The 27,517-nt window shown below is 45.1% G+C and overlaps 2 protein-coding genes across 2 annotated transcripts in view; both read right to left on the bottom strand.

Moving 5' to 3' along the window:
* TGM3 (transglutaminase 3) overlaps positions 1-27,517 on the bottom strand; it is a 137,815-nt gene that overhangs the window by 41,794 nt on the left and 68,504 nt on the right. The gene's annotated exons all lie outside the window — the stretch shown is intronic.
* LOC126964025 (ATP synthase subunit f, mitochondrial-like) lies at positions 14,092-14,848 on the bottom strand. Its single transcript, XM_050806889.1, has one exon. It carries the CDS (start codon positions 14,651-14,653, stop codon positions 14,336-14,338), a length of 318 nt encoding a protein of 105 aa, XP_050662846.1. The 5' UTR covers positions 14,654-14,848; the 3' UTR covers positions 14,092-14,335.

Here is a 27,517-nt window from a genome sequence, read left to right as displayed (position 1 = left end):
CCCGGCAGTCATAGGAAGGAGGCAGGGGAGGAGTCACTGTCCTCTTTTTTAATAAGGAAAATCACGCTGAGAGAGGGTAAGGCTGACTCCTTCTGACTCCATCTCTCAGCTCCTACCAAGATCTTGGGCCTTGTGCCCTCCACTACTAAGCGAGATTTCCTAACTTCAGCACACACCCCAGCCTGGCACGTGGGCCCTGGGGAGGAGAATGATTGCTCCATCTACAGAGACAGCCCTGCGGGGCGGAGCCAGCATGAAGTTATTTGAGGTGAACAAGAGGAGCGCACAGGCACGAGGACTTTGGACTTGGGAATGGATGATGGGCGAGCAGGGAGGACTTGTGCTAAAAGGTGCTTAATGGAGAGGGTCCCCTGGGAATCGCCCCGATTAGAAAATGTAATTCACCTCATAGGGTTTTTCTTAAATCCCCCAAGACAAGGAGAAAATAGGCTCATGAAAAAAGTTTCCAGGTAATCATAAGCACCCATGAGGTGGATACTGCAATAACCCCATTTTGGAGATGAGGAAACTGAGACACACAAGTTAAGTGACCTGCCCAAGACTATTCATCTTGTAAGGGGCAGAGTGGAGACTTGATCCAGAGAGCACCTCTGAACCTTCACTATTAACTCGTCAGCTATCCTGTAAGGAATCCTACAGGAACAAATGCTGAAATACGGGCAGCTGTCATTCCCGGTGGAATGAAGCTGCTCATGGGCTGTCTCTAAGGAACAGGGAGTAGCCACTGTCCCAAATAGAAGAAGGTCACGGAGCCAGGGAGAGAGGACGCAGCTGGTCCTCATTTCAAACACTGAGCAGCTGGAATCACAAGACTCTGAGCCCAGAGGGGTGATCTCCTTTTCAGAGAGAGGGTGGATATTGCCTTGGTCCCAATGCCAGGTACAAAAATGTGAGGAGGGCCCAGGAAGCGCCTAGAAGATTTACAGAAGAGAAGGAGGCCAGAACCCAAGAGCAATTCCTGACTGCTTCCATGGGAGGAAGGGCAACTGGTGTCCCAGCTCCAAGGAGAATGGTTTCGTGGCAGACCCCGACGCTGGGAATGTTACAGGTCCTTTGGGAATGGAGGAAATGAGGCCTGGAGATGGGAAGTCCCTGAAGCCAAGGCCAGTGCTCTGCCCAGAAAAGTAGTTGGCAAGAAAACTCGCTGCCCCACAGGGACAGAGCCATTAGTCCCCAAAACAGAGGTTCTGGTCTTTTGCAGGCAGAAGCCTGTGGTTCAGGTGTGTACCCTGAGGACTCTGCCACTTACCCAGGGCTTCCAAGTGGCTTTGGGGATGGGGAACTTTGCCTCCTCTCCACACTGGAGCCCTCGTCTGTGCTCACAAGCTGCTCTCCCATCCACTCTGGGGATGCCAGGCCACTTGGTGCAGATCCCTGCCAGGTCTCCCTCCACTACCTTCATTTCCAGCCGCAGCCCAGGCTGCCTTCTCCACCAAGGGGCGGAATAATAGAATCCTTTCTGATTGCAACAAGAACCTTAAATTAGGAGCTGGACACAGAGCCCTCTCAAAGCAGCACACATGTGATCCTGATAGTCCCCTGGGTTACACCTGCTCACACTGACATTTATTTTCCTGTTCCCTCTGCCCTGCAAAACCTCTCCAGATCAAGTCCAACTCATTGTCCGTGACCAAGTACTATTCATTTCTCAGAGTCTTCCCTATCCCAGATTCCAGACGAGACTAGTCTCTTTCTCTTGTTGGTCCCCGTAGCACTTACTTTGTATTTGTCATGCAGCTTAATAACAGTCTGCCTTGCATGCTACTTACCTACAAAACTGGTGTTACCAAAAAATAATCAGACTAAAAGCTACGGAGGGCAGAAACCACATCTCATTCACCTCCATATTTCCCACTGCTCCTGGCACAGCTCTTCTCCCTTAGGTGTTCAGTGAATAAATTCATTAATCCAAGAAACATTGACTGGGAACTTCCTGGCTGAGTGACTTGGAGCTGAGCTAGGAACTGCATGTGGGACAAATTTAAGGGACTGAATGTATTCACCTGTCTCTCCACCACCTTTTCAAAATTGATGTTCTCCCAACCAGCCTCATTCTGTTGTGACCTTAGAACATCTCTGGTTGTTAACAGACATTTCATCACGGCTCACAGTGGGCAGGCCATTCCTGGGAGTCCACGGGAGGTCCTGCACAGGGATGGGAGAGCCCATTCCTGGGGGCTGGGCACGTGCCCGTCCACTCCCCGGCCCTGGTTTCTCTTTGTGGAGAAAGAGAAGTTAGTACTGGAAGCAACCTCAAAATGCATTCATTGCAAATCTTTCATCTTGAAAACTTGAGACTCAGGGGTGGCAGAGAACACACAAGCAGTTGGTCACAAAGCTCAAATGAGAAGCCAGGTTCAGAATTGCTTTTCTGTGTTCCGGATATTATGTGCACTTATGTAGGAGCTCAGCTCTGGCAGCAGGACATGGTGGAAAGGGCACTGCTGAGACCTAGCTGGCTCTGTGATGGATTAACTGTGTGTAAGCCTCCACCCCTTCCCGGGCCTCAGCCACCTCTGGAGGGGGAGAGATGGGCTAGATGACATCTGACCTCCCCTCTTGCTACAGTCTGTAGGGTTCAGAGCACCTCTTCTTAGCATCCCAGCAATGCCATACATTACAGCAAGGAATGGGAGACAGGGGAGGGGACCCAATGTGCAATCACCTTTCCCAGTTTTTGTGGCTTCCGAAGTAGCCAGCATTTGCCTGTTGCATCTGGCTCAGTGATTTCTTTGGCCAATCTTCCAGCAGCCCTAACTGCCATTCATAATATTTTACAGGTTTGATTCATATCTTGTTTGGATTTGGCGTCCCTGTCAACCCACTAGGCTGAGCACACAAGACAGATAATAATTAGCATGCTGCTTAGCAGGAGTGCTGATTAACAAAGGCCCAAATCCTCGACAGTAACCGCAGAGCTGGGGAACCTGCACTTCCTGTTGTTCTTTGTAACCCCTGTTCCCTGGTGCTCTCCTGTGAACCAGGACATCTTGTGGCACAGCTGCTCCTGCTACGGGGACGCTTCAGCTCATCAAGTCACTTACACAGAGCCTGTCTGGTGCTTCCGAATGTGTAGTTTGCTCCTAAGTAAGTTGATTTGAAATAAACAGTGGTTTCTTTCAAATCAACTTACATGTTGCCACTCTCGCTCCCTGGTAGCTCTGAGATGTGCTTCTTTGCTGACACTGCTGACAGCTGGATACAGCTACACTGAGAAACACGAGACCCGAATCCTGTCTGCTTTGGTTTTACGGGTAGTGATGGATGTGTAAAAGAAACACAAACAAGGCAAAGCTCGTCCTCTGCCTAAGGAGATGCGACCTCCAGCTGCACTGAACACGCTGCCCATCACTCAGAGCTACATTCCAATGATGTCCTACCCCAAGAATATGCTAGAGGTACCCAACCACCACTGAGAAAGAGCCGCCTCTCGCTAGCACTCTAAAATACGAAGTCCAGCCTTCAGAGCCCCCGAGGCAGGCAGCTGTCCCGGCTGGACACTCTTGCTTCGCAGGCTGGCCCAGGGGAAGCACAGGCTTCTGGCAAGGACCTGATGGAGAAGATGCCGGGCACTCACCAGCCATGTTTCGCCCTCCTCTGCCTCTTCTCAGGCTCCTCTGGGAATGGCACGGACAGTGCTGACAGACAGGCTGCCAAGGATTGCCTTACCATTTATAGAAGCCTCTCCTACACACCCCAATTAGAATTCTAATGAGGTGGGCGAGGCACCAGGTCATTCCTGTAGTGCCTGTAAACGTTTCACTTACGACAGACTTGTCACCCAATGGACGTGCATCATGTTTGTACAAGACCAGCTTGGGGAGAAGGGGGCAGATAATAAAGAAACTCCAATAGTTCGCATTTATAATTTTATAAAATGACGGACTGTTTCCTGGATGGTAGGGTTAGGAACTGATGACATGCTTTTCTTGTTGATCCTGGGAAGTTCTCTCTGAATCAAAGAAATGTCTCCGCAGAACCCAGAGGCAGAAAATTGTGAGGTCCTTTCTCATGATACACATATATTAGCATCTTCCACTTGCGTAGGGAAGTGAGACACAACACAGTTCGTTTGTTTAGGGTTATAGTGTGGCATAAACCATTTGATTTGGAATTAGAAGCCGTTGGTTCTGATGCTGGCCGAACCCTCAGCGGTTTCCAACCCTTGAAGCCTGGAAGCCTTGCTTATGGTTGGGGATAATCACTCCCACCCATCTCAATTCACAAAGCTGTGGACACGATCACATGAGACGGTGCACCTGAGAAGTGTCACATGGGAAGTGCATGCATGTGTACCACGACGGGTTAAACTGAGATCATGCCTGGCATTGAATGTCAGTTTCAGTCCAGATTTGGGGGAAAATTGTTATTTTTAAGGAGGCAGCCGGAACAGCCTCTAACCTTATGCTTCTGCCATGTCTTTCTCAGACTGCAGGGTCCGTCACTGACCCTCACTGGGCCCACCTTGACATCGGTTTAAAGGATGGGTATGGAGTGGGGAGAAGCTCTGACATTCTACATGTTTTTGTTTGCTTGATTGTTTCTAAGGGGATATGTTTTTTCAAAGTTCCTATTATTGATATTTACAAATATCAAAGTTTACAATGGACAAAGGAGTGAGTATATATTCTTTTAAAGTAATGCTTCAAGGATTCACGAGAGAACAGAAATGTCCCAAGGCTTCCCCCAGCATAGCAGTGGGGAAGGAAGACCGAGCACCATAACAAGGTTGGAACTTTAGGGAGAAGTGAGAATGTTTGATCTCGAGAAAGATAAAATCGAATAGACAGGTGGCTTGGAAAACTGAAGAAGATAAATCAGTGTCCTTTCTCTGTCCTTTAGGCCCATGCAGCCTTTTGTACATCTTAGGACCTCTATTACCGTATGTATCCACTGCACTGAAACTATCTGTTGATATCTGTCCCCATCTCCAGACTGAGCTCCTTAAAGGCACAGGTTGCATATTATTCAAATCTTCTTCTCAGAATCTAGCACAGGGCTTGACATGTGGCTGGAACATGCACATTCTTGAATAAGTGAATCAATATCACTGTAAAGATGGGAATCATAACTACCGATTTAGTGCTTACTAATAATAGCTAATTGATTTAGTGTTTACTGTGGACAGGCACTGGCTAAACACTTTACATACATTAACTTTTCTCACCTTCATAACAACCCTATACAAAGGGGCTATTATTATTTCTATCTTATGGGGCACAGAGAGATTAACCTGGTCTCCAACCATGAGTTTCATACCCATCTGTAAATGGTTCCAGAGCCCGTGTTTGCTTAACCTTGGAGGTCAGCGCCTAAACGAGGCAGCCTTTCCCAGGCCTCTGGGGCTCTAAGACAGCTGGCTCTATACCCATGCCAGGCAGAATGGGATGTACTGTTGGCTCTGGCAGATGACTAAGAAAAGAGCAGAGGGTAGAGAGGGACATGGAAAGAGCCTGGACCCAAGAGGAGACTCATGTGTGGTCTTGGCCCCTACCCAGGGCACTAGCTGTGACGCTGGGCGAGGCCTCATGACACCAAGTTCATCCTGCCAGAAAGCTGGAGGACAGCTCCATGAACGGCATGGGATGAATAGGTGTGAAAGTGCTGTGTATGCTTCTGAGTGTGGTCTAAAGGAAAGGAGCGGTTTTGCTTATTATTGTGGTTGTTGCTGTTGGCCTGGGAGCCAAGGAAAACCAGACCCCGGGCACTCCTTTCAAAGAAAGCTGCAGTGGTGACAGGGAGGTGGTGCTCCCCTTACAAGGGAACATGAAGACACACAGTCTTGGCTCTACCAAGTCTCCTCACCTATCGAAGCCATTGTTTCCTCAACTGTAAAACTGAGTGGAATTGCTCTCAGAATCAAAGGAGATGGTGAGTGTGAAAGGCTCAGCACAGCGTTGGGCACAGCCCAGTGTAAGAAGTTAGTATTAATAATGTTATATTATTAGCCTGGCTGGGTGCCATGGCTCGTGTCTGTAATCCCAGCACTTTGGGAGGCTGAGGCAGGAGGATCACTTGAGGTCAGGAGTTTGAGACCAGCCTGGGGAACACGGTAAAACCCAGTCTCTACTAAAAACACAACAATTAGCCAGGCATGGTGGTGCATGCCTATAATCCCAGCTACTCGGGAGTCCGAGGCACTGGAATCACTTGAATCTGGGAGGTGGAGGTTGCAGTGAGCCGAAATCATACCACTGCACTCCAGCCTGGGTGGCAGAGTGAGACCTTGTCTCAAAAAAAAAAAAAAATATATATATATATATATATATATTTTATTAGCCTCAAAGTCCCTGAGTGCCACAGGTTTTGCAAGGGGTCCTACAGGTTTGGACAGTGGTGTCTGACCACTGACCACTTGGTCTTCTCTAGAAGGGTCTATAGCTGGTCAGTCTCGATCCCAGAGTAATGTAGTAAAAAAGATCCCTGAGTTGGAGTCAAAAGACCCGGATTCAAAGCCAGGCTTTGGAACTTGTCCACTGTGTGATGTTGGCTGAATTCTTTTTTTTTTTTTTTTTTTTTGAGGCGGAGTCTCGCTCTGTAGCCCGGGCTGGAGTGCAGTGGCCGGATCTCAGCTCACTGCAAGCTCCGCCTCCCAGGTTTACGCCATTCTCCTGCCTCAGCCTCCCGAGTAGCTGGGACTACAGGCGCCCGCCACCTCGCCCGGCTAGTTTTTTGTATTTTTTTTAGTAGAGACGGGGTTTCACGGTGTTCGCCAGGATGGTCTCGATCTCCTGACCTCGTGATCCACCCGTCTCGGCCTCCCAAAGTGCTGGGATTACAGGCTTGAGCCACCGCGCCCGGCCGGCTGAATTCTTTTACTTCTTTGGCCCTTGGTATCCTCATCAGCATGATCCACGCACCTTCCAGGGCTGTCGTGAGGCTCAAAGCCATGGTGACATTGTGGGTGTGATGCTCCTCTGTAGACAGGCTAGTGTGACACAGCCAGCTTGCCTTCTCCCCTCCACAGCTCCTCCAGCCAGGCTGCCTGTAGTCTTTGCAACTGACCAGCAGTAGGGCCCTGGTAAGAGTCTGCCCTGCGTTACTTAATGTTGGGTACTGGAGGATTGCGCCATGCCGCAGCCGCAGCCCCAACCTGCAGGCAGACTGTAATTTGCAGCTGTGTCACAATTTCAGCTAAATGATTTTCAATTCATGGGTGGAGCCACCCAGCTACACACAGGATGAAATTCCTGCTTGGCCACACTCTGCGCCTCAGACTGCAGTGAAGACGAAGCATGCAGATATGGGCTTTTAAAAGAAGCCAATTGATCACTTGCCTTTTCTCTCCCTCTAATTAAGGGATTTAGGATTGTTGAAGATTTCACAACACGTGTAGAGACACAGAATCTTCTGAGAAGTCATCCAGCCCTTTCAAGCATGACACATGTCTCTCGACAACTCCTAGGATGGGGGATATTTATTTTTTATTTTATTTTGAGAGAGGAGTTTCACTCTTCTTGAGCAGGCTGGAGTGCAATGGTGCAGTCTCAGCTCACTGCAACCTTCGCCTCATGGGTTCAAGTGATTCTTCTGCCTCACCCTCCCAAGTAACTGGGATTACATGCACCTGCCACCACGCCTGGCTAATTTTTGTGTTTTTAGTAGAGATGGGGTTTCACCATGTTGACCAGGCTGCTCTCCCTTGGCCTCCCAAAGTGCTGGGATTACAGATATAAGCCACTGCACCTGGCCGGATTTTACACTTCTCAAAGCAGCCCATACTTGTACTTGAAAAGCTCTGGCTATAACATTAATTTCTAGGGTGGTTCTGTTTAAGGCCTATCTTCCCCCCATTTCATATGAGTTCCAGGAGGGCAGAGATTTTTGTCTGTACCAGTCCTTGTTTCCTTCCAGTGCTTCGCAGGTGGGCTCTCACAAAACTCAGGTTTGGCCAGGTGCAGGGGCTCACCCCTGTGATCCCAACACTTTGGAAGGCTAAGGCGGAGCATCATTTGAGGCCAGGAGTTTGAGACTAGCCTGGGCACCATAGTAAGACCTCATATTTACAAAAAACAAACAAATAAATGAATTTAAAAACTTGAGTTAAAGTGCACTGAAAGGACCAGAAAGGTCTTCATTATCTGAACTGAACATTTATTTCTCTAGAGCTTTCACCCCACTGACCTTCACTGCTCCCCAGGATGCTCACAGAGACCACATAAAACAAAGCAGTCTTTTCCTTGGTCCAACAATGATTCTACTGTCCCCCAAGTCTGGCGAATACGCCTTCCCTCCCCAAAGTCTTCTCTTTTCTAGGTCAAACATTCAGTTTCTTCAGCCATTCCTAGTGAGTAAGGTTTGGAAGCCACCATGTTGTCCTCACCATCTGTTGCCCTGTGAATTGTGCCATGTCCTTCCTCTGGGAAGGGAGTTTCAGTGGCTCCTCATGGCCTAATAGAGCCCTAGTTCCTTAGTTTGGCAGTGGAGACCTTTCAGAATATGTTCAATCTTAATTCCATTATTTTATACTACTTTTTTTTTTTTTTTTTTGAGAGTCTCACTCTGTCGCCCAGGCTGGAGTGCAATGGTGTGATCTCGGCTCACCACAACCTCCACCTCCCGGGTAAAGTGATTCTCCTGCCTCAGCCTCGCAAGTAGCTGGGATTACAGGTGCCCACGACCACACCCGGCTAATTTTTGTATTTTTAGTAGAGACAGGGTTTCACCATGTTGGTCAGGCTGGTCTTGAACTCCTGACCTCAGGTGATCCACCTGCCTCAGCCTCCCAAAGTGCTGGGATTACAGGCAGAAGCCACCACACCCAGCCATTTTCTGCTACTCTTACATGAACTCCCCTACTCAGTGATACATGTCTAATTCTTTCTCCTAGAGCCCGACATGATGCTCCCTCACTCTACACCTGTTTCTAAAATGTGCCTGCCTGGGACAGCCACCCTATTCCTTATGTATGCAGGTCTCGTCACCAAGTCCCAAAGCAAAGTTCCACTCCTCTTGAGTATCCCAGGGTGTTGTTGTGGAAAGAGGAGTTGTAGCAAAACAAGCAAACCCAGGTTTAAGTCTCAGGGACACCGTCTAGCTGTATGAACCACCTCACTGGGCCAGACACTCAACCTTTCTGAGCCTAAGGTTTCTCCTCTGAAAAATGGGCATGATGATACCTGCCCTGCCCAGCCTGTACAGTGTCATGTGGAATCATGAGATGACACAGGTAAAAGCCCCTTGTAAAAGACAAAATGCATTGACTTCTTGCTCCGAGCCTTTCAAACATGCCTGTGCCACTTGTCAGGTATCTAACTCCATTAGTGCCATTTCTAGGAACACCCTCAGAGTATAAGGTGCTCCAGGGGGGTGAGTACACGTGTCCGCGTGGTGGGCCACCATTCCTGAAGCCATGCTCTGTGCTAAGAGCTCCACATCGGTCAATGTGAAGCCATCTCAGGGTAAAGGTATTAGCATTCCATTTTCTACATAAGAAACCAGAGGCTTAGAGAGGCTAAGAAACTTGTAACACAGCCTACCAGTGGCCATAACAGGATCTGAACCCAGTTCTTTCTGACAGCAGAGGCCCTAGTCTTAACTACTATGCCTCACTATCTCTAATGAATCCTTCAATTCACTGAAACCTGTGCCTCTGGGAGGCTCACAATTGGGTTTTTTGTTTAGGAGACTGTTGTTACGGATCCTGGTGATGATGATATTCAAAATTCAGGGCTGAACAGGGAGGCAGGGCCCCTTGGGGACTCATATCAAAGCCTCAACTTTAATGTGTTTCTGCCCAAATTTTCCACTTAGACCCAAACAAATAAAACAAAATAAAACCCTGAAGGAAGAATAGATGTCTACAAGTCCCTTATAAATCACGGCAGTGCTCGTTTCGTTGAATGCCTGCTAGTATGAGGCACCGTATACATTAACAGACACCCAGCCCTTGACAGACAAGAAGCAAGCGAGCTTAAAAGACAAACTGATAATATCTAAAAATAGATGCATACCACTTGTGAAAAGAATTCAGAGGAGAGATTGATGGTGATTTTGGAGATAAGGAAGGGCTATTTATTGAGGAGGAGGCATTTCAGGTAAATACTCAAGGAAAAGATCATAGAGAGGCATCTCAGGCAGGAGGAAGATTGAGAGAGGAGCGCATGGAGCCCTTCCTGGGGAAAGACTGCCAATGAGTTTATCTGGAGTACTCGGTGCCTGAGGACAGCGAGGAAAAAGCTGCATAGGTCTGGCTACACCTTTAAACATGCGGGGGACACCAATCCTCAGGAACCGGGAAGGTATAGCCGTGTGCAATCCTGGCTCACCACCTAAGGCCTCTTGATGGAAGGATTGGTTTCACTGCCAAGCCACCACTAGCCCATTTGTGAGCATGCAGCCGAAAAACCAAACAGAGAGAAGAAAAGCCACAGCCTATTGTCTGTGGTCTCTGAGGCTGCAACCTGGAGGGCCAAGTTGTGGCTTGCATAAGAGCACATCAGAGGGCCGGGTGCGGAGGCTTACGCCTGTAATCCCAGCACTTTGGGAGGCTGAGGGGCATAGATCACTTGAGGCCAAGAGCTCAAGACCGGCCTGGCCAATGTGGTGAAACCCCGTCTCTACTAAAGGTACAAAAATTAGCCGGGCATGGTAGCGCATGCCTGTAATCCCAGCTACTCAGAGGGCTAAGGCATGAGAATTGTTTGAACCCAGGAGATGGAGGTTGCAGTGAGCCGAGATCGCACCACTGCACTCCAGCCTGGGCAACAGACCGAGACACTGTGTCAAAAAAAAAAAAAGTACATCAAAGAGTAGCAATGACCATGGGCAGGTCATTGGGATTGTGTAAATTCTCAGAAAGGAAATGGACCAGAGAAGGCATCCAACCCAGCCTCTTCATTTGACTAATGAGGAAACTCAGGTCTGCAAATAAATAATTTGCCTAAGTTCACAGAATAACTCACCCGGATCCCAGAGCCGGAAGAGAGTGTAGGGGTCATTTTGTCCAACTTCCTCCTTTTGCCCATGAAAACACCAATGTCCAAATCGTCTGGAACCAGAATGCAGACTTTCCAGCTCTCTGAATATGGTTCCTTCTGCTATGTCATTTTAGTCACTTCCTTTCTTTCATTTGAGAATACTTTTGCCCCCCCGGGTAAAATATCATCTTTCATGTTCCCGCCCCGCCTCCCTCGCGCAACCCCTACCCATCAAATACACTCAAGAAGCAACTTGTTCCCGAGCCGATGCGTGCATTTCAATGAGCGATAAGTGCGAAAAGGAAGGTCTATGAGGCTGCTGCTTTACAGGAGACTGCCTTACGATTTCAATCAGAGAGGAGCTTAGCTCAGTTAGAATAAAGGTTTGCGTTGGGGCTGAAAGACTGCCAATGAGTTTATCTGGAGTACTCGGTGCCTGAGGACAGCGAGGAAAAAGCTGCATAGGTCTGGCTACACCTTTAAACATGCGGGGGGACACCAATCCTCAGGAACCGGGAAGGTATAGCCGTGTGCAATCCTGGCTCACCACCTAAGGCCTCTTGATGGAAGGATTGGTTTCACTGCCAAGCCACCACTAGCCCATTTGTGAGCATGCAGCCGAAAAAACAAACAGAGAGAAGAAAAGCCACAGCCTATTGTCTGTGGTCTCTGAGGCTGCAACCTGGAGGGCCAAGTTGTGGCTTGCATAAGAGCACATCAGAGGGCCGGGTGCGGAGGCTTACGCCTGTAATCCAGCACTTTGGGAGGCTGAGGGGCATAGATCACTTGAGGCCAAGAGCTCAAGACCGGCCTGGCCAATGTGGTGAAACCCCGTCTCTACTAAAGGTACAAAAATTAGCCGGGCATGGTAGCGCATGCCTGTAATCCCAGCTACTCAGAGGGCTAAGGCATGAGAATTGTTTGAACCCAGGAGATGGAGGTTGCAGTGAGCCGAGATCGCACCACACTGCACTCCAGCCTGGGCAACAGACCGAGACACTGTGTCAAAAAAAAAAAAAAAAGTACATCAAAGAGTAGCAATGACCATGGGCAGGTCATTGGGATTGTGTAAATTCTCAGAAAGGAAATGGACCAGAGAAGGCATCCAACCCAGCCTCTTCATTTGACTAATGAGGAAACTCAGGTCTGCAAATAAATAATTTGCCTAAGTTCACAGAATAACTCACCCGGATCCCAGAGCCGGAAGAGAGTGTAGGGGTCATTTTGTCCAACTTCCTCCTTTTGCCCATGAAAACACCAATGTCCAAATCGTCTGGAACCAGAATGCAGACTTTCCAGCTCTCTGAATATGGTTCCTTCTGCTATGTCATTTTAGTCACTTCCTTTCTTTCATTTGAGAAACCCATCTTAGAAAGTCCTATGGGGCCAGGCATGCAAGATTAGGGAAATATTTTTCAACATGATCAATAAGAGCAAATGTTGTTGTTAACATAGTTAAGCATTTGTACAATAAATACAAAACTTACTTTATAGTCACTGTCTTATCTGATCTTTATAAGGCTCCCAGGAAGCAGATATGAATACACCTGCCGTTTTACAGGGGAGAAAGTATATGACCAGATAGGTTGTCAGCTCTTTAAAGACAATGTCTTATTTGATTAACACTTGTTTGGAAAAAGAAAAAGAAAGCTTTCTTTTCCTTCTTGTTATGTCACTTATGCATATTCATTATAGATACTAGAAAATAGAGCAAAACAAAATCATAGCATACAAACCATTTGTATTTTGTTGTACGGCATGCTAGGGGTTTAAAATTCTTAGACTCAATTCTAAACTTTTGGATTCCAAATTTCATGTTCCTTCTCCTTCACCTCATGTTAGACACTAACAATTATAAATTTTAGTTGCTGAGGGAAATGATTAAACCACATGTGTGCTGCATACTTTACAGGAACTCGCACTTACCGTACTTTGCTTTGTTTTTGCCATCAGAAATAGTATAAGCTGCTTGAGTATAAACGTGATTTATTAAGAAATTGAAAGGTTTGGGAAGGGGTGAAGGGCTGCCCAGGGGAGTGTGGTGAATTAATGGGGAAGGCAGAGCTGGGAGTCTGACAGTCTCAGAATCCCTCTCTAACCCACGCCCTGTGACTCACCCACTGGTAGATTCAGAACAAGGTGCTTCCTATGTGGGCCATTTTCTCAGTTTACTAAAGTGACAAGAGAACTGAAGGCTGAGCATGGTGGCTGGCTGGGCGCGGTGACTCGTGCCTGTAATCCCAGCACTTTGGGAGGCTGAGGCAGGCAAATCACGAGGTCAGGAGATGGAGACCATCCTGGCTAACACTATGAAACTCCATCTCTACTAAAAATACAAAAAAAAAAAAAAAAAATTAGCTGGGTGTGATGGCGGGTGCCTATAGTCCCAGCTACTGGGGAGGCTGAGGCAGGAGAATGGCTTGAACCCGGGAGGCCGGAGCTTGCAGTGAGCGGAGATCGCACCACTGCACTCCAGCCTGGGTGACAGAGCAAGACTCTGTCAAAAACAAACAAACAAACAAACAAATAAACAAAAACAAAAACATCAAAAAAGCAGTTGGTTTACCCAGGCCGTACCTCTAGTGGCTCCTCTCCCAAGGTACCTGATAAGTAAACAGATTTTCCACTGATATCTCAAAGCAAAAAAAGTAGAAGGAGAGGAAAGTTATTTATTCTGGAGTCCATTTTGGAGTCCATTCATCCTACTACCCTATGTTTATTACGTCATTATAGGCTAAAGCTCTCTTTAGACATTTGGGGAAATTTAAAACAACACATTTTATGGAAAGCAATTTGTATTAAATCCTGGAAAGTGTAAATCTACCAATGCATATACTAGGATGATCCATAACATTTGTTAAAGAAATATTTTAGAAAAATGTAAGCAATCAATAATAGAAAATTTATTAAAGTGTGAAAGATCCACACATAATCTATGCAGATACTTTAAAAAGATATAGATATATTAATTATTTGACACTGAAAGATGTTCACACTATCTTTGTATGAGAAACTTCATGTATAAATGAAGATATTTAAATAAATATATATTGATGTGATACACACACATACCTGCTCCCCAGGAAAAAATATGAAAGGTTATTTACTAGAATATGAACAGTGGTCTATGTTGTGTGATTAAGACATAATTTTTATTCAATTATGTATGCAATTCTACATTTCTTCTCATTTTTTTATGATGGGGACATGTTTTTACAATCAGAGAAAAAACATATTCCCATTTTTTTTTTTTTTTTTTTTACCAGTCATCTTTTATTTGGAGATTAATTCCCATTAGGACATGAAAGGATTCAGCAACGATCAAGATTGTGTTCCTCACAGAGGGGCTCGGGCCAAGGTCATGGGGTTGGGGGGTGGTGCAGAGCGTGTCCTCTTCAGTGGTATTTGCGGAGCTGCTTGTGCTTGAGATGCTTGTAGGAAATGCAGTAGTTGAAGAGCACGTAGCATGCCAGCACCATGGTAATCCCCGAGATGCTCCCCTTGCTCATGTTAATGTACTTGTTGTAGTACCGGTAGTAACCTCTTCGAAATGCTCCGAGAATGCCACTAGGGCTGAAGTCCTGCATCAAGATCCAGCTTGGCAGCTCCCCCAGTTTGACCTCCAGAAGTTTCTTGTCCTTCACTGGTACGACTGACGCCATCTTGGAGTCCTGGTGTCCGCTCCATATTCCCATTTTTAAAAACATGATCATGTTAACACAAAGAAAGTTAATAATATGTTGTAATATAAAAAGTAGATTTAAAAAGTTTATTTGTAGTGTGATCCAATTTTGATATATCTTTATGACAAATGTAGGAATTTTAAAAGCCTAGAATGTTGTACAACAAAATACAAATGATTTGTATTCTCTGATTTTGTTTTGCTGTATTTTCTAGTGGTTTATAATAAATATGCATAAGTTATGTAACAAGAAAGAAAAGTAAACTTTCTCTTTCTTTTTCTAAACAACTATTAATAAAACCAGGTTCGTGCCAAAAATAAAGATATAAAATAAGATAAATATAGTCTTGCCTTTAAACAGTTGACAACCGAAAAGAAGAGATCAAAGCAAAATGTATGCAACTAAAATATGCAAGAAGACTCAGTAGGTTTACCTACTGAATTGATAAAAGATTCATGAAAGAGATGACATTTGGGACAGGTTTTAACAGATAGATGTGAATAAATAAAAATTGGAGGAGGCCAGGTGCAGTGACTCATTTTGGGAGGCCAAGGTGGGAAGATTGCTTGAGGCCAGGAGTTTGAGACAGCCTGAGCAATATAGCAAGACCCTGCCTCTGCAAAAAGACAGGGGAGAGTGAGTGGTGGCTCATACCTGTAATCCCAGCACTTTGGGAGGCCAAACTGGGTGGATCACTTGACGTCAGGAGTTCAAGACCAACCTGGCCAACATGGTGAAACTCCATCTCTACTAAAAATACAAAAATCAGCCGGGTGCAGTGGCACATACCTGTAATTCCAGTTACTCGAAAGGCTGAGGCAAGAGAAATGCTTGAACCCGGGAAGTGGAGGTTGCAGTGAGCTGAGGACATGCCACTACACTTCAACCTGAGCTGTGACAGAGCGAGACTCCATCTCAAAAAAAAAAAAAAAATTAGCCACGCATGGTGGCTCAAGCCTGTGGTCCCAGCTTCTCGGGAAGCTGAGGGAGGAAGATTGCTTGAGTCCAGGAATTCAAGGCTGCTCTAAGCTATGATAGTGACACTACTGCAGCCTAGGCGATAGGGTGAGACCTCATCTCTAAAAAAGAAATTAGAGGAAAGGGCATTCGTATCAGAGAAAAGGCAGGAAGCAGCAATGTGAGTATGTCCAGGGAGCAGCATACACAAGGGGCTTGGTGGTACATCGCCACCTCCCCACTTTGCTTCCTGCCGCACCTACCTACTGTCATGCTTAGTCACCAAGCTCTTCCATAACTTTTCAAATAAGGCAGCTATGAAAAAGTGCAAAGTATGCATTTTCCATTCTGATTGTATCTTATTACATACTGAATTAGGTAAATAAAAATGGATTCAGCACTAAAGGACTTTAGTGAATTATTTAATAGTTTGAGAATGCATTGGCTATTGGCTGGATTTAATTAGAAATTTTGGTCTTCACCAAATGGATCCAACACTAAAGGCGCTTTAAGTCTCAAGGACAAAGTTGGAATTTCCCATGCAGTAAATTTAGATCTTCGTTTCATGCATCCATAAAGAGAGCTATAAAATTCAGAGGCCCAAGGCTTGTCCCAGCATAACATGGGCCTTCACAGCAAGTAAATAAATAACTTGAAACTGGAAGGGTAACTTCAGATGCTGCTGCCACCCTCTCTACTAGAAGACAGTGTGGACACAACAGGAAGTCGAGACATCTGGGAAACGTCTTTGGTCACCTCTTTGGAACGTAAAAGTCTGGAAAGCCCAAACAGGGTTTGCTCTTAGAGATATGGCAATATTTAAAGGACTCGTACATAGGAAACATGAAAGGAAATGGAATTATTCGTTTATGTTCATTACAACGTGAGACCAGATAAGTTCCTAGCCACTCTCTACTTTCAACAGGCCCCGAACACTTGGTCTCTCTTGACCTTCTACCCTGTAGCAAAGTGGCTGGGAGGACTTCCTCTGGCTCAGAATCTCTGTCCTCAACAATTACATCTTGGTAAAACCAGGGCAGTAAGTTAGATACCTGAGAACTTAGAGTAGAGCTAGGCTAGATTCTTGGGTCTGTCACTAACTCACTTGGAGATCTTGGGAAATGGTTTGGTCTAAGTCAGTAGGTCTCAGTCTTTGCTTCAACCTTCACATTATCTCATGTTCTATATGTGCTCACCAAAAACACCTCTCAGGCCAGATGCTGTGGCTCATGCCTGTAATCCTAATGCTTTGGGAGGCCTAGGTGGGAGCATCACGTGAGCCCAGGAGTTTGAGGCTGCAATAAGCTATGTTCATGCCACTGCACTTCAGGTTGGTCAACAGAATGAGACCCTGTCTATAAAACAAAACAAAACAAAAACATTTTTCATTAGACATAGATTGCCAATGAGTGTGGCTGCCTCCATGCATTTTCTGATCCTCTGAGATCTCTGAACAAGATGATCTTAGTGTGTTTCACACATCCCCCTCCTTGCACTTTTGAGTCTTAGGATTCTAGATATAAATTCTCATCAAAAGAGCCTTGAAAAAAATAGGCTCCTACACAATTATGTTTGCATATACTTAGAAAGAAAGATTTAAAAGAAGATGTTAACAGTGATTTTCTCTGGGAAAGGAACCTAGGGGCCTAATGGTTAAGGAAACAAAGAGACTGACTCTTCACCGTATACCCATTGATTTTTACTATTTTATTTTATTTTATTTTATTTTATTTATTTAATTTAATTTAATTTTATTTTATTTTAGAAAGGGTCTGGGTCTGTCACACAGGCTAGAGTGTCATGGTATGATCTCAGCTCACTGCAACCTGCACCTCCTGGGCTTAAGCAATCCTCCCACCTCAGTCTCCCAAGTAGCTGGGACTACAGGCACACACCATCATGCCTGGCTAACCTAGTAGAGAAAAATAAAATAAAATAAAATAAAATTAAATTAAATTAAATTAAATTAAAAAAATATTTTAAAAAAGAAAAAACAAAAAGGGAACCTTTGGAAGAAGACGAGTAGGGTTGAAGTGGACCTACAGGCTAAGTAGGTAGACAAATAAGCAGGTCTGTTTCCTCCCTTATTTCCTCCCTTCCTTTCCTAACCCTCTTTACCTTCTTGGAAATGATCTTCAGTGCCTGCCACGAACCAGCCACCATGATTGGGTGGGTATTAATTCAGAGTTTCCTGTACTTCAGTCATTCACACAGCACTTTCTTGAGTTTTGCCACATCTGCCCACCAGCTGTATCATAATTAACTTAAAGTTTTTCTTTAAATTAACTCCCTTCCCCTTTTTTCTTTAACTTACTGGCCGGGCGTGGTAGCTCACACCTGTAATCCTAGCACTTTGGGAGGTTGAGGCGGGCAGATCACCTGGGATCAGGAGTTCGAGACTAGCTGGGCCAACATGGCAAAACCCCGTCTCTACTAAAAATACAAAAATTAGCCAGGTGAGATGGTGCATGCCTACAATCCCAGCTACTTGGAAGGCGGAGGCAGAAGCATCACTTGAATCCGGGGGACGGAGGTTGCAATGAGCTGAGATTGCCCCACTTCACTCCAGCCTGGGCAAAAGAGCAAAACTCTGCCTCAAAATAAATAAATACAGTATTTAATTAACTTACCTAACTACTTTAGCCTTGCACTAATCAATAACATCCATAAAATGATTTGGTATGTCAACTATTTTTCTAATGCCTATGAAACTAAACACTGACTATTAGAATGGAAAATGTCTGCTCCCATGTCTGGGTTACACATGCCACGCTTTGGAATTCACTGACAATAACTCATTCGGTTCCTGCAACTACCCTCTGAGTAGAAATTACCTTCCTCATCCTACACATGAGAAAACTAAGCTTCAGAGGGGTTAAGTAACTTGCCCAAGGAGACAAAACTAGCAAAGGCAGAGTAAGACTTAAAACCACTCTTGTCTCCAAGGCTCGCATTCTTTCTTTTTATTTTATTTTTATTATTTTTTAGACAGAGTCTCACTCTGTTGCTCAGGCTGGATTGCAGAGGCACGATCTCGGCTCACTGCAACCTCCGCCTCCCAGGTTCAAGTGATTCTCCTGCCTCAGCCTCTGGAGTAGTTGGGATTACAGGCACCCGCCACCACCCCGGCTAATTTTTTTGTATTTTTAATAGAGACAGGGTTTCACCACGTTGGCCAGGCTGATCTCGAACTCCTGGCCTCAAATGATACAGTTGCCTCAGCTTCCCAAAGTGCTGGGACTACAGGCATGAACCACCGCACCCTGCCCCTGCATTCTTTCTTCTAATATTGCCCTAAAGTGGAGGGAAGGGAAAAAAAGAGTAATAAAAAAATGAGACCAGTCCACAGAGGTTCAATGCATTTGATCCAACCTGCTGGTTCAGTCCCTGCAACAAGCCAAGTCCCAGCATCCATTCTTGCCTCCCTGGCAGATGCCTTGCTTCCTCCACCACAATCAAGTCGTGTGTGGTGCAAATTGGAGACCGACTTGTGTTTGTCAAGTGATGGCTTTGTTCCAATGGCAGATCCTCCCGCCATGGCTCTCCTGGTGCCAAGGCTCCTCGAAGCCTTTCTAAGCCCTGCCCTTTCAGGTTCCTAACCCTGCCTTTTCACTCACCATCCGTCAGATCCCACCTTTGTGCTAACTTCCTGGCCAGGCAGACAGGCCAAGGTTTTGCCCTCATGTTGGGGCTTGGGTTTGCTATTTTAGGTGGTGGATTTATGAGAGAAGGCGTTCATTCTGGAAAGTTTGAAAGCATCCTTTTATCTTCTCTTGTCACTAACACCATCTAGTTGCCTAGCACAGAGAAGACACATTCGCTTGGCAAAGGAGGGAAGGCTTCTCTGCCACCTCCCCCTTGGCCCTTTCACCTTTGGTCCCCTACCAAAGAGGAGACTGGGGTGTGGTCCTTCCATGAAACTGAGAGAGCATGATTAGGGCCATGTGAGGACCTGGACTCAGCCTGCCTCCCTGCTGCATTCTCTGCCTGCCAACAGCCCGCTCTGGGTTTGGTGGTAGGGATGAGGGGTGGAAGTAGAGTGTTAGAAGAAATAGAGCAAAGGAACAAATACTTATTATGGGCCTACTGTTTGTCAAACACTGTTGATACTTCATATCTGTTATCTCATCTAATACTCTCAACAACCTTACAACCATAACAAACAGATATTATTAGGCTCATCTTACAGAATTAGTAAATCCAAGTCTGGAAATCTAAATCAATTACTTAAGGTCACACAGCTACTAAAAGCCAGAGCCAAGGTTTAAGCCCAGTACTGATTCCAAAGTCCACACTGTTTTCACTATACCAGGCTACCTCCTCTATGGATGAAATATAGTTACAAGGGCCCTTAGAAATTATTTAGTTCAGGCCGGGTATGGTGGCTCACACCTGTAATCCCAGTACTTTGGGAGGCCGAGGTGGGTGGATCACTTGAGGTCAGGAGTTTGAGACCAGCCTAGCCAACAGGGTAAAACCTTGTCTCTACTAAAAATACAAAAATTAGCTGGGCATGGTGGCAGCTGCCTGTAATCACTGCTACTTGAGAGGCCGAGGCAGGAGAATCTCTTGAACCTGGGAGGCAGAGGTTGCAGTGAGCCGAGATGGTGCCACTGCACTCCAGCCTGAGTGGCAAAGCAAGATTCTGTCTCCAAAAAGACAAAAAAGAAAGAAAGAAAGAAAGAAAGAGAGAGAGAGAGAGAGAGAGAGAAAGAAAGAAAGAAAGAAAGAAAGAAAGAAAGAAAGAAAGAAAGAAAGAAAGAAAGAAAGAAAGAAAGAAAGAAAGAAAGAAAGAAGGAAGGAAGGAAGGAAGGAAGGAAGGAAGGAAGAAAAAGAAAGAAAGAAAGAAAGAAAGAAAGAAAGAAAGAAAGAAAGAAAGAAAGAAAGAAAGAAAGAAAGATTATCTAGTTCAGTATTTCCCAGGTTGTATGCCTTGGAACACCAGTTCCTTAGGTACAAGGAGAAGGAGGCCAAAGAATTTTGGAGAAACTTGGTCTAAATAAAATTAGATAGATGTCTTTGCTGCAGGCCTTCTCAGAGCCTTTAATATTCAAATGCGCATATGAATCTCCAAGAAGGAGCTACAGTGTCACATCACCCCAGTTACCCAGGGAGACTGTTTGTTTTGGCTGCAAAATATCCAAGAAACTAGTGTTTTACAGAACAATTGGGAAAACAGACTCCTTTATTTTACATACAAAAAGGGAGGCAGGAGACCTGTCCAAGTGACATGATAAGCTAAAGCACCATGTTTCCAAACACAACACAGCCTCATTCCTGTCCTGCTTTCCTGTCTCAGTAGAGAGGCTCTGCCCATTTCATTAGTCATTAAATAATGCAGTAAATACCTACCACATGCCAGGTCTGGGGGTAAACAAGACATCATAACAAGATACAGTGGAGAGGCCACCACCCGGGAGTGTGGTGGTGGCATTAAGACTGGGGCTGCACTTGGGACTGTACCTGAACCAGGCTTAAGGGGGTGGGGAAGCCTTCCTTGGGAACTCTGCAGGTCACAGGATGTCAGCTCTTGTGAGGTACAAGCATGTTCCTTAGCATCTGAAATACTGGCCCCCTCACCCACACATCCATCATAAACAGGAGGGCCATTTTGGGACCAGTCCCATCCTCAAAACTCTTCTTCCTCTTGTGACAGTAAAAGAAGTAATTGGCGTGAATACAGGTTCCTTTTAAATTCTGCTACCATTGGATGAAATCTCTCTGCAGCATAGGCTAAACAGATTCCTGGGGTGCCTGACCACAGAATGATCACAGAATGTCCGTGCAGAAAGAGATCTCAGTGACCAGCTAACCCAGACCATGTTACAAATGGGGGAAAGTGAAACTGGAAGGGCTTGCTATGGCCTTGCTGTCAGGTCCAGTGTGGTGTGCCTGATCTCTTGCTAACCCACAGTTCTGAGCGGCACTTAAGCTCTCTGAAGTGGGAAGTCAAAATGTAGTATTTGTGAGCCTGCATCCCAAACGTGGGAAACAGGTGCAGGAGGGGAAGCACCCACATCCTGTGCCCTCCTGCTAAGAGCCCTCACAGTCGATCCCAGAAAAGCAACACTGGCTGCCCCAGATTCCAGGAGGTGGGTACTGGGTCCTCGTATAGCTAGTCTCTGTGTGTACATCACGTTGTGCCCTTGGGTGGGTCAGTACTCTTCTCTGGGCTTGTCTCTTCACCTACAAGAAGGAGGAAGTTGGGTTGGGTCTGGAATGTTTCCTTTAGCTGTAAAGTTCTGTGGATGCTCCAGGGAGGAGCTTGAAGTCAAATACCAAAGCACCGCCGACACCACACATCCTCTCAATGCCCCTGCTCTGCTATCTCAACCTTTTAGCGCCTGGCCATTTACTGGGCACATTTTCTCTCTGGAGGTTATAGAACCTGCGTTCAGGAGACTCAAGACCCAGGATGGATGGGCCCTGCTGCTGGCAGAGTGTAAATTACAAAAACTTGCTGGGGCCAGAGTGGGCCTGATGGGGCTGCTCTGCGAGCTGCAGGGAGGGAGCATCAGCCTGCCCTGAGGATTCTGGAGAGCGTGGCCCCTCACCCACTGCTGGGTCTACAGCTGCAGCACGGACCGGGCCCAGGGCCCACAGCTACAATGCGGAGGTGTTGAAATTGTGCTGCCTGTTGCCTTGACAACCCAGCACATGGGCCCTAGCAGTTCTCAAGCATCTGTCCCTGACAGCAGAGACCATCCTTCCATCCTGCACTTCCTCCTCACTTAGTGGGCATTTTTCTGAGGGCAGACGTGGGTGTTAAGTAACCATCCTAGAGGACGTGCCCTCTGCAGTTCAGACTATCTCTGGAGTCCAGCTTTCAGTCCAGAAATTTGGTCAGAAGGATGGCCATGATGATAACAGATCTGGAAACTCCATTATTTTGGGAATGTTTTAAGTCATTACCCTCTGGCTGGAGATGTGTAGCTGCAGGGAACGGGAGCATCACGGTTACGGTCTTCTGTGGTTGATGAAATGTGACAGTGAAGAGGGGTTAGCTTGGTTGGGAATGGGCTCCTAGGTAGAAGTACCTGGGAGTAGGTTTGGGCTCAATGTAAGGACAACACCTTCTAGAACTCAGATAAAGGGAAATAGTACTTCAAGTGATAATGATTTGTCTGCTACCCCAGAAGGACAAACGGAGACTTAATGACAGTGACAGAAATGTTCTGGAGACAACTGGCAGACTGGCCAGAGTCAGGAGTGTTATACTAGATGGTTCATTAAGATTCTCTTTGGTGGGGCGCGATGGCTAATGCCAGTAATCCCAGCACGTTGGGAAGCCAAGGCGGGCGGATTGCTTGAGCTCAAGAGTTTGAGACCAGCCTGGGCAAAAAATGAGACCCCTTTTCTACAAAAAATACAAAAATTAGCCAGGCATGGTGGTGCATACCTCTGGTCCTGGCTACTGGGTAGGCTGAGGTGGGAGGATGGCGTGAGACTGGGAGGCAGAAGTTGCAGTGAGCCAAGATCACGCCACTACAGTCTAGCCTAGGTGACAGAGCTAGACCCTGTCTCAAAAAAAAAAAAAAAAAAAAAAAAAAAAAATTCCTTTTCAACGGGAAGCTTAAACCCTGGAAAATGCCTAATAGGAAGATGCTTGCCATTCCCAGCAGAGGTTGTCCAGAAGTGCCTTCCTTCCTCTAAGATCATTTGTACACTCTTCCAAACAGCTCTGGATTCATAAACCCACGTCCTTCCCCTCTCCACTGACTCTGTCATTCCTACTTTAGGGGTTTTAGTAATAAACACCTTGAAACCATTTCTTGAGATTCTAATTTATCTTTTCAGTCTTGAAATTCCTGGAGAATAAAGAAGCTCTCTTCTCTGTTGAGACATCTGGCTCCTAGGCTGGGATTTCAATACCAGGTGCTGCTTGGGAGTTTTTCAGTATATAATGTTTTCCACTTTCTTTGCCAAGCTGGCATGATTTTATATTTGTGATTGGTGGCTCATAGATTAATCCTTCTGCTTAGATTTCTTGATGAGAAAATTAGAAATTTGGCTACTATTCACTGCCATCTTCATTCTGCCGGGCTGTTTGGGAAGTGGAATGCTAATTTGGTGTTTTTCCATCTCTTCTAGAGAAAGTGAATAATGATTTAATTTACAGCAAAATAAATGATCGGCGAGACCTGAGATACCCCCAAATCCCTACTTATTGAGAAATTGTTCAGGGAAAGTGTGACTATTTTCCCTAGTAATATTCTGTGGTGTCCATCCAAAAACTTATACAGGAGCATAATCAGACTTGAACTCGGAAAATACGGGTTTCAGTCGTGCTTCCCTCACTGTGATAAATCACTCAGCCTCTTTGGACCTTTGTTTTTTCGTGTGCAAAATGGAGATTGAGCCATTCGTTTATTCAACAAATATCTGATTTCCTACAATGCACAAAGCACTGTGTGCAAGACAGTTCTCTAACTCGTGGAACTGAGGCATGCATGAGTTAATTAAATTATATCTGTAAAAAAGCTTTGTGAATTATGAAGTGCAGTGTGAAGAGAAGGGGTTGTTATACATAAGATGGGATCTAGAATATTTTTTCACTTCTAATGAAGCCCATTGTGTCCAATAGTAGGGACGTATTTCTGAGCAATGATCCCACTCTTTTTGTGGCTGATAGTACTGGAAATAAACAAGAACAGCCATTTTTTTCTTCCTCCTGTCCTGTCCATACCGAGAAGTCTACATATTTGTGAGACAATGGAGGCCTGCCTTCTCCTCTGCTTGAGTTCTCATCAGTTAGCTGAAAGTCTGTTTAACTCCTAGGACCTCTCTAGACACAAAGAAGCTCCACACATGTCCTAAGTTGGATGAGGCATCAGGGCCCTTTTTCTGTACTGGGGAAGCTTAGGAAGGCAGCAAGATGTGGAGTGGCAAACAAAAACAAAATACAAAAAAAAAAAAAGAAATCACAGAAATTTCTTAAAGAACTAAAAACAGATCTACCATTCAATCTGGCAATCCCACTACTGGATATGTACCTAAAGGAAAAGAAGTTATTATATCAAAAAGACACCTACACGTGTATGTTTATTGCAGCACAATTCACAATTGCAAAGATATGGAATCAACCTAAGTGCTCATCAGCCGATGAGTGGATGGAGAAAAAGTGGTCCATGTACACCATGGAATACTACTTAGTTATAAAAAAGAATGAAATAATGTCTTTTGCAGTAACTTGAATAGAGCTGGAGGCCACTGTTCTAAGTGAAGTAACTCAGGAATGGAAAACCCAATACCATATGTTCTCACTTGTAAGTGGGAGCTAAGCTATGAGGATGCAATGACACACAGAGTGACATAATGGACTTTGGTGACTCCAAAGGAGAGGGGAGAGGGATTTTAAAAATGACATATCAGGTACAATGAACATTAGTCAGGTGACAGGTGCACTAAAATCTCAGACTTCACCACTGTAAAATTCATCCATGTAACCAAAAACCATTTGTACCCCAAAGCTATTGAAAAAAGAACCCATCACTCATACAGACATCTTTACAATTCATTAGTCCCATAACTTTCACCTAGTTACTTAACTGATGAGCCTCTAGCTCCTTCTCTGTAAAATGAGGATTATAACATACAGCCTACTCACCATGCAAAGCTGTTGTAAAGCTTTAATGAGACACAGTTGTGAAAACACATTATGGAATGAAAAGACCATGTACCAATGTCAGGGGTTTGTTCAGTGCTTACCACCTGAACTTGCATTAGCAATTGTCATGTCTGTGTGTCCCCATGCATCCAGATTACTAATATCGGCTTGGGCTACAACCATAAGTGATGGTATCTGATTTTATGATCATTATCTATTTAAAGAGTTTCCAACACTTCTGGAACAAATGACTTCCAAGTCATTTGTTCTCCTTCTAAATACCTATGTAGAGTCATTTTCCAGGCACAGAAGTTGAAAACTGATTTCACCTGACAGCCCAGCAAATATTGCCCAATTCCTAGGAAGGGTAACTCTATTTACTTTTCCTATTTAAGCTATAATCATTCCAAAGTCATGGCCACCTACAAGTTTACAGATGTGACTTTATTTCCAAGCCTAATGAGAGTACTAAGCCCTAGCACCACTCCTTGCAAAACCTCCTGGATGTCTCCCCACAGTTAAATCTACTCATAGACAGAAATGATAACTTAGTATGTACAACGTACTTGGAATTTATGACTTGTTTTATTAGTTCTCCCTTAGACCCTCCTTTAGAAGGATGGCCAATAAGACACTGGTGGAGAAATCGGGTCCCAGGTAACACCATGAGCATGATAAATCACTGTTACCATGGATAAGACTTGTGTGATTAATTCCTCTACTAAAATCCTACAGAGTCTGTTGGTTTTGACATTAATAATAAAGGGGGCTGGGTGCAGTGGCTCACACTTGTAATCTCAGCACTTTGGGAGACCAAGGTGGGAGGATCACTTGAGCCCAGGAGTTTGAAACCAGCCTGGGCAACATAGCAAGACCCCGTCTCTATGAAATGTTTTTTTAAATTAACTAAGAGTGGTAACACGTGCTTATAACCTCAGCTACTTAGGAGACTAAGGTGAGGGGATCATTTGAGTCCAGGAGTTTGAGGTTACAGTGAGCTATAATCATGCCACTGCACTCCAGCCTGGGCATCAGAGTGAGGCCCTATCTCAAAATAAAATAATAGTAATAATAATAATGGAATGGTGAGAGCTTCATCCATAGAATCAATGAAAGCAATTGGTGCTGCCGGCCTTTCAGAACTCCACTGCTAATGATTTCTAGAGGCATTTTCCTCTAGCTGGCACAAACATTTCTCTCCTTCATAGACAGGGATCTTCATTTTCTCCAAGGTGGAGCAGGGAGTTCGGGGCTCTGAGAAGGGAAGTGACTTGTGCAAAGTCACGAAGTGAGCTGGCGGCAGAGCCAAGACCACAGCACTTGGCACAAAGTTGGTGCTCAAGAAACGCTTGATGAATGAACGACTGCATGAACCCAAATCTGGAACTCACTTTTCTCCCCTGACTATTCTCTACAAGAAGCCACTTAGATTCCAGCCATGTTTTATCCTCTTCAGGGATGAAGTGGCTTTCCCTAAGCCTTACAAAGTCCTAGGCCTGGACTGTCCAATAAGACAGCCACGTGCTACGTGCGGCCGTGAAACACTTGAGATGCAGCTGATCCTAATTAGAATGAGCTTTAAGTCAATCTCAAATTCTGAAGGCATACTGTGAAAAAAAGTAAATTATCTCATTATAACTTTTATATTGATGACATGTTAAAATGGCCATAGATTAGATTAACTGGGTTAAATAAAATCTAATAATATCGTTAAAACTAATTGTTCCTGTTCCTTTTTACTTTTTAAAAGTGGCTACTAAAACATTTTAAATTCCATTTACAGCTTTCATTTGTGGTTTGCATTCTCCTTCTCTTGGAAAGCACTGTAATCTAGTCTATAGAAGTTTTGGAAAAAGAATTACATATTGAATTGTTAATCTTTCAATAACAATTACTTATTCAGGCTAGCCAAGAACCCAGGAAACACAGGTAAGGGTAATAATTTTCTTTTCAACACAAAATAAACATTTCTCTCTACCCTCATCCTTTCCCTAAAGTATCCATTGGACCCTCGTTAATTGTGTAACTGAAAAGCTGGGACACTCGCTGAGCTATTGGTAGTGGGCTGGCAGCGGCTGGCCAGCCCAGGATGTGGGATGCCTAATCAGAACGGCCACCATCCCCATCCCAGCTGCCACAGGCACAGACCTCCCATGTGAATAGGGGAAGTGTTTTTCAGCACGCTTTTGGTGAACAAGTTTTAATAAAAATAATTATTGTAATAGCTGACGTTTATATAGCACTTTGCAATGTAAAAAAATACTTTCCCATATGTCACCTCTTTTTTTCTTTCTTTCTTTTTTTTTTTTTTTTTGAGACAGGGTCTTACT

This window comes from Macaca thibetana, chromosome 10 (genome assembly GCF_024542745.1).
Source record: "Macaca thibetana thibetana isolate TM-01 chromosome 10, ASM2454274v1, whole genome shotgun sequence".
Classification (NCBI taxonomy): domain Eukaryota; kingdom Metazoa; phylum Chordata; class Mammalia; order Primates; family Cercopithecidae; genus Macaca; species Macaca thibetana.
The sequence above is the reverse complement of the archived record's forward strand: the minus strand, read 5'-3'. Positions and strand labels throughout refer to the sequence as shown.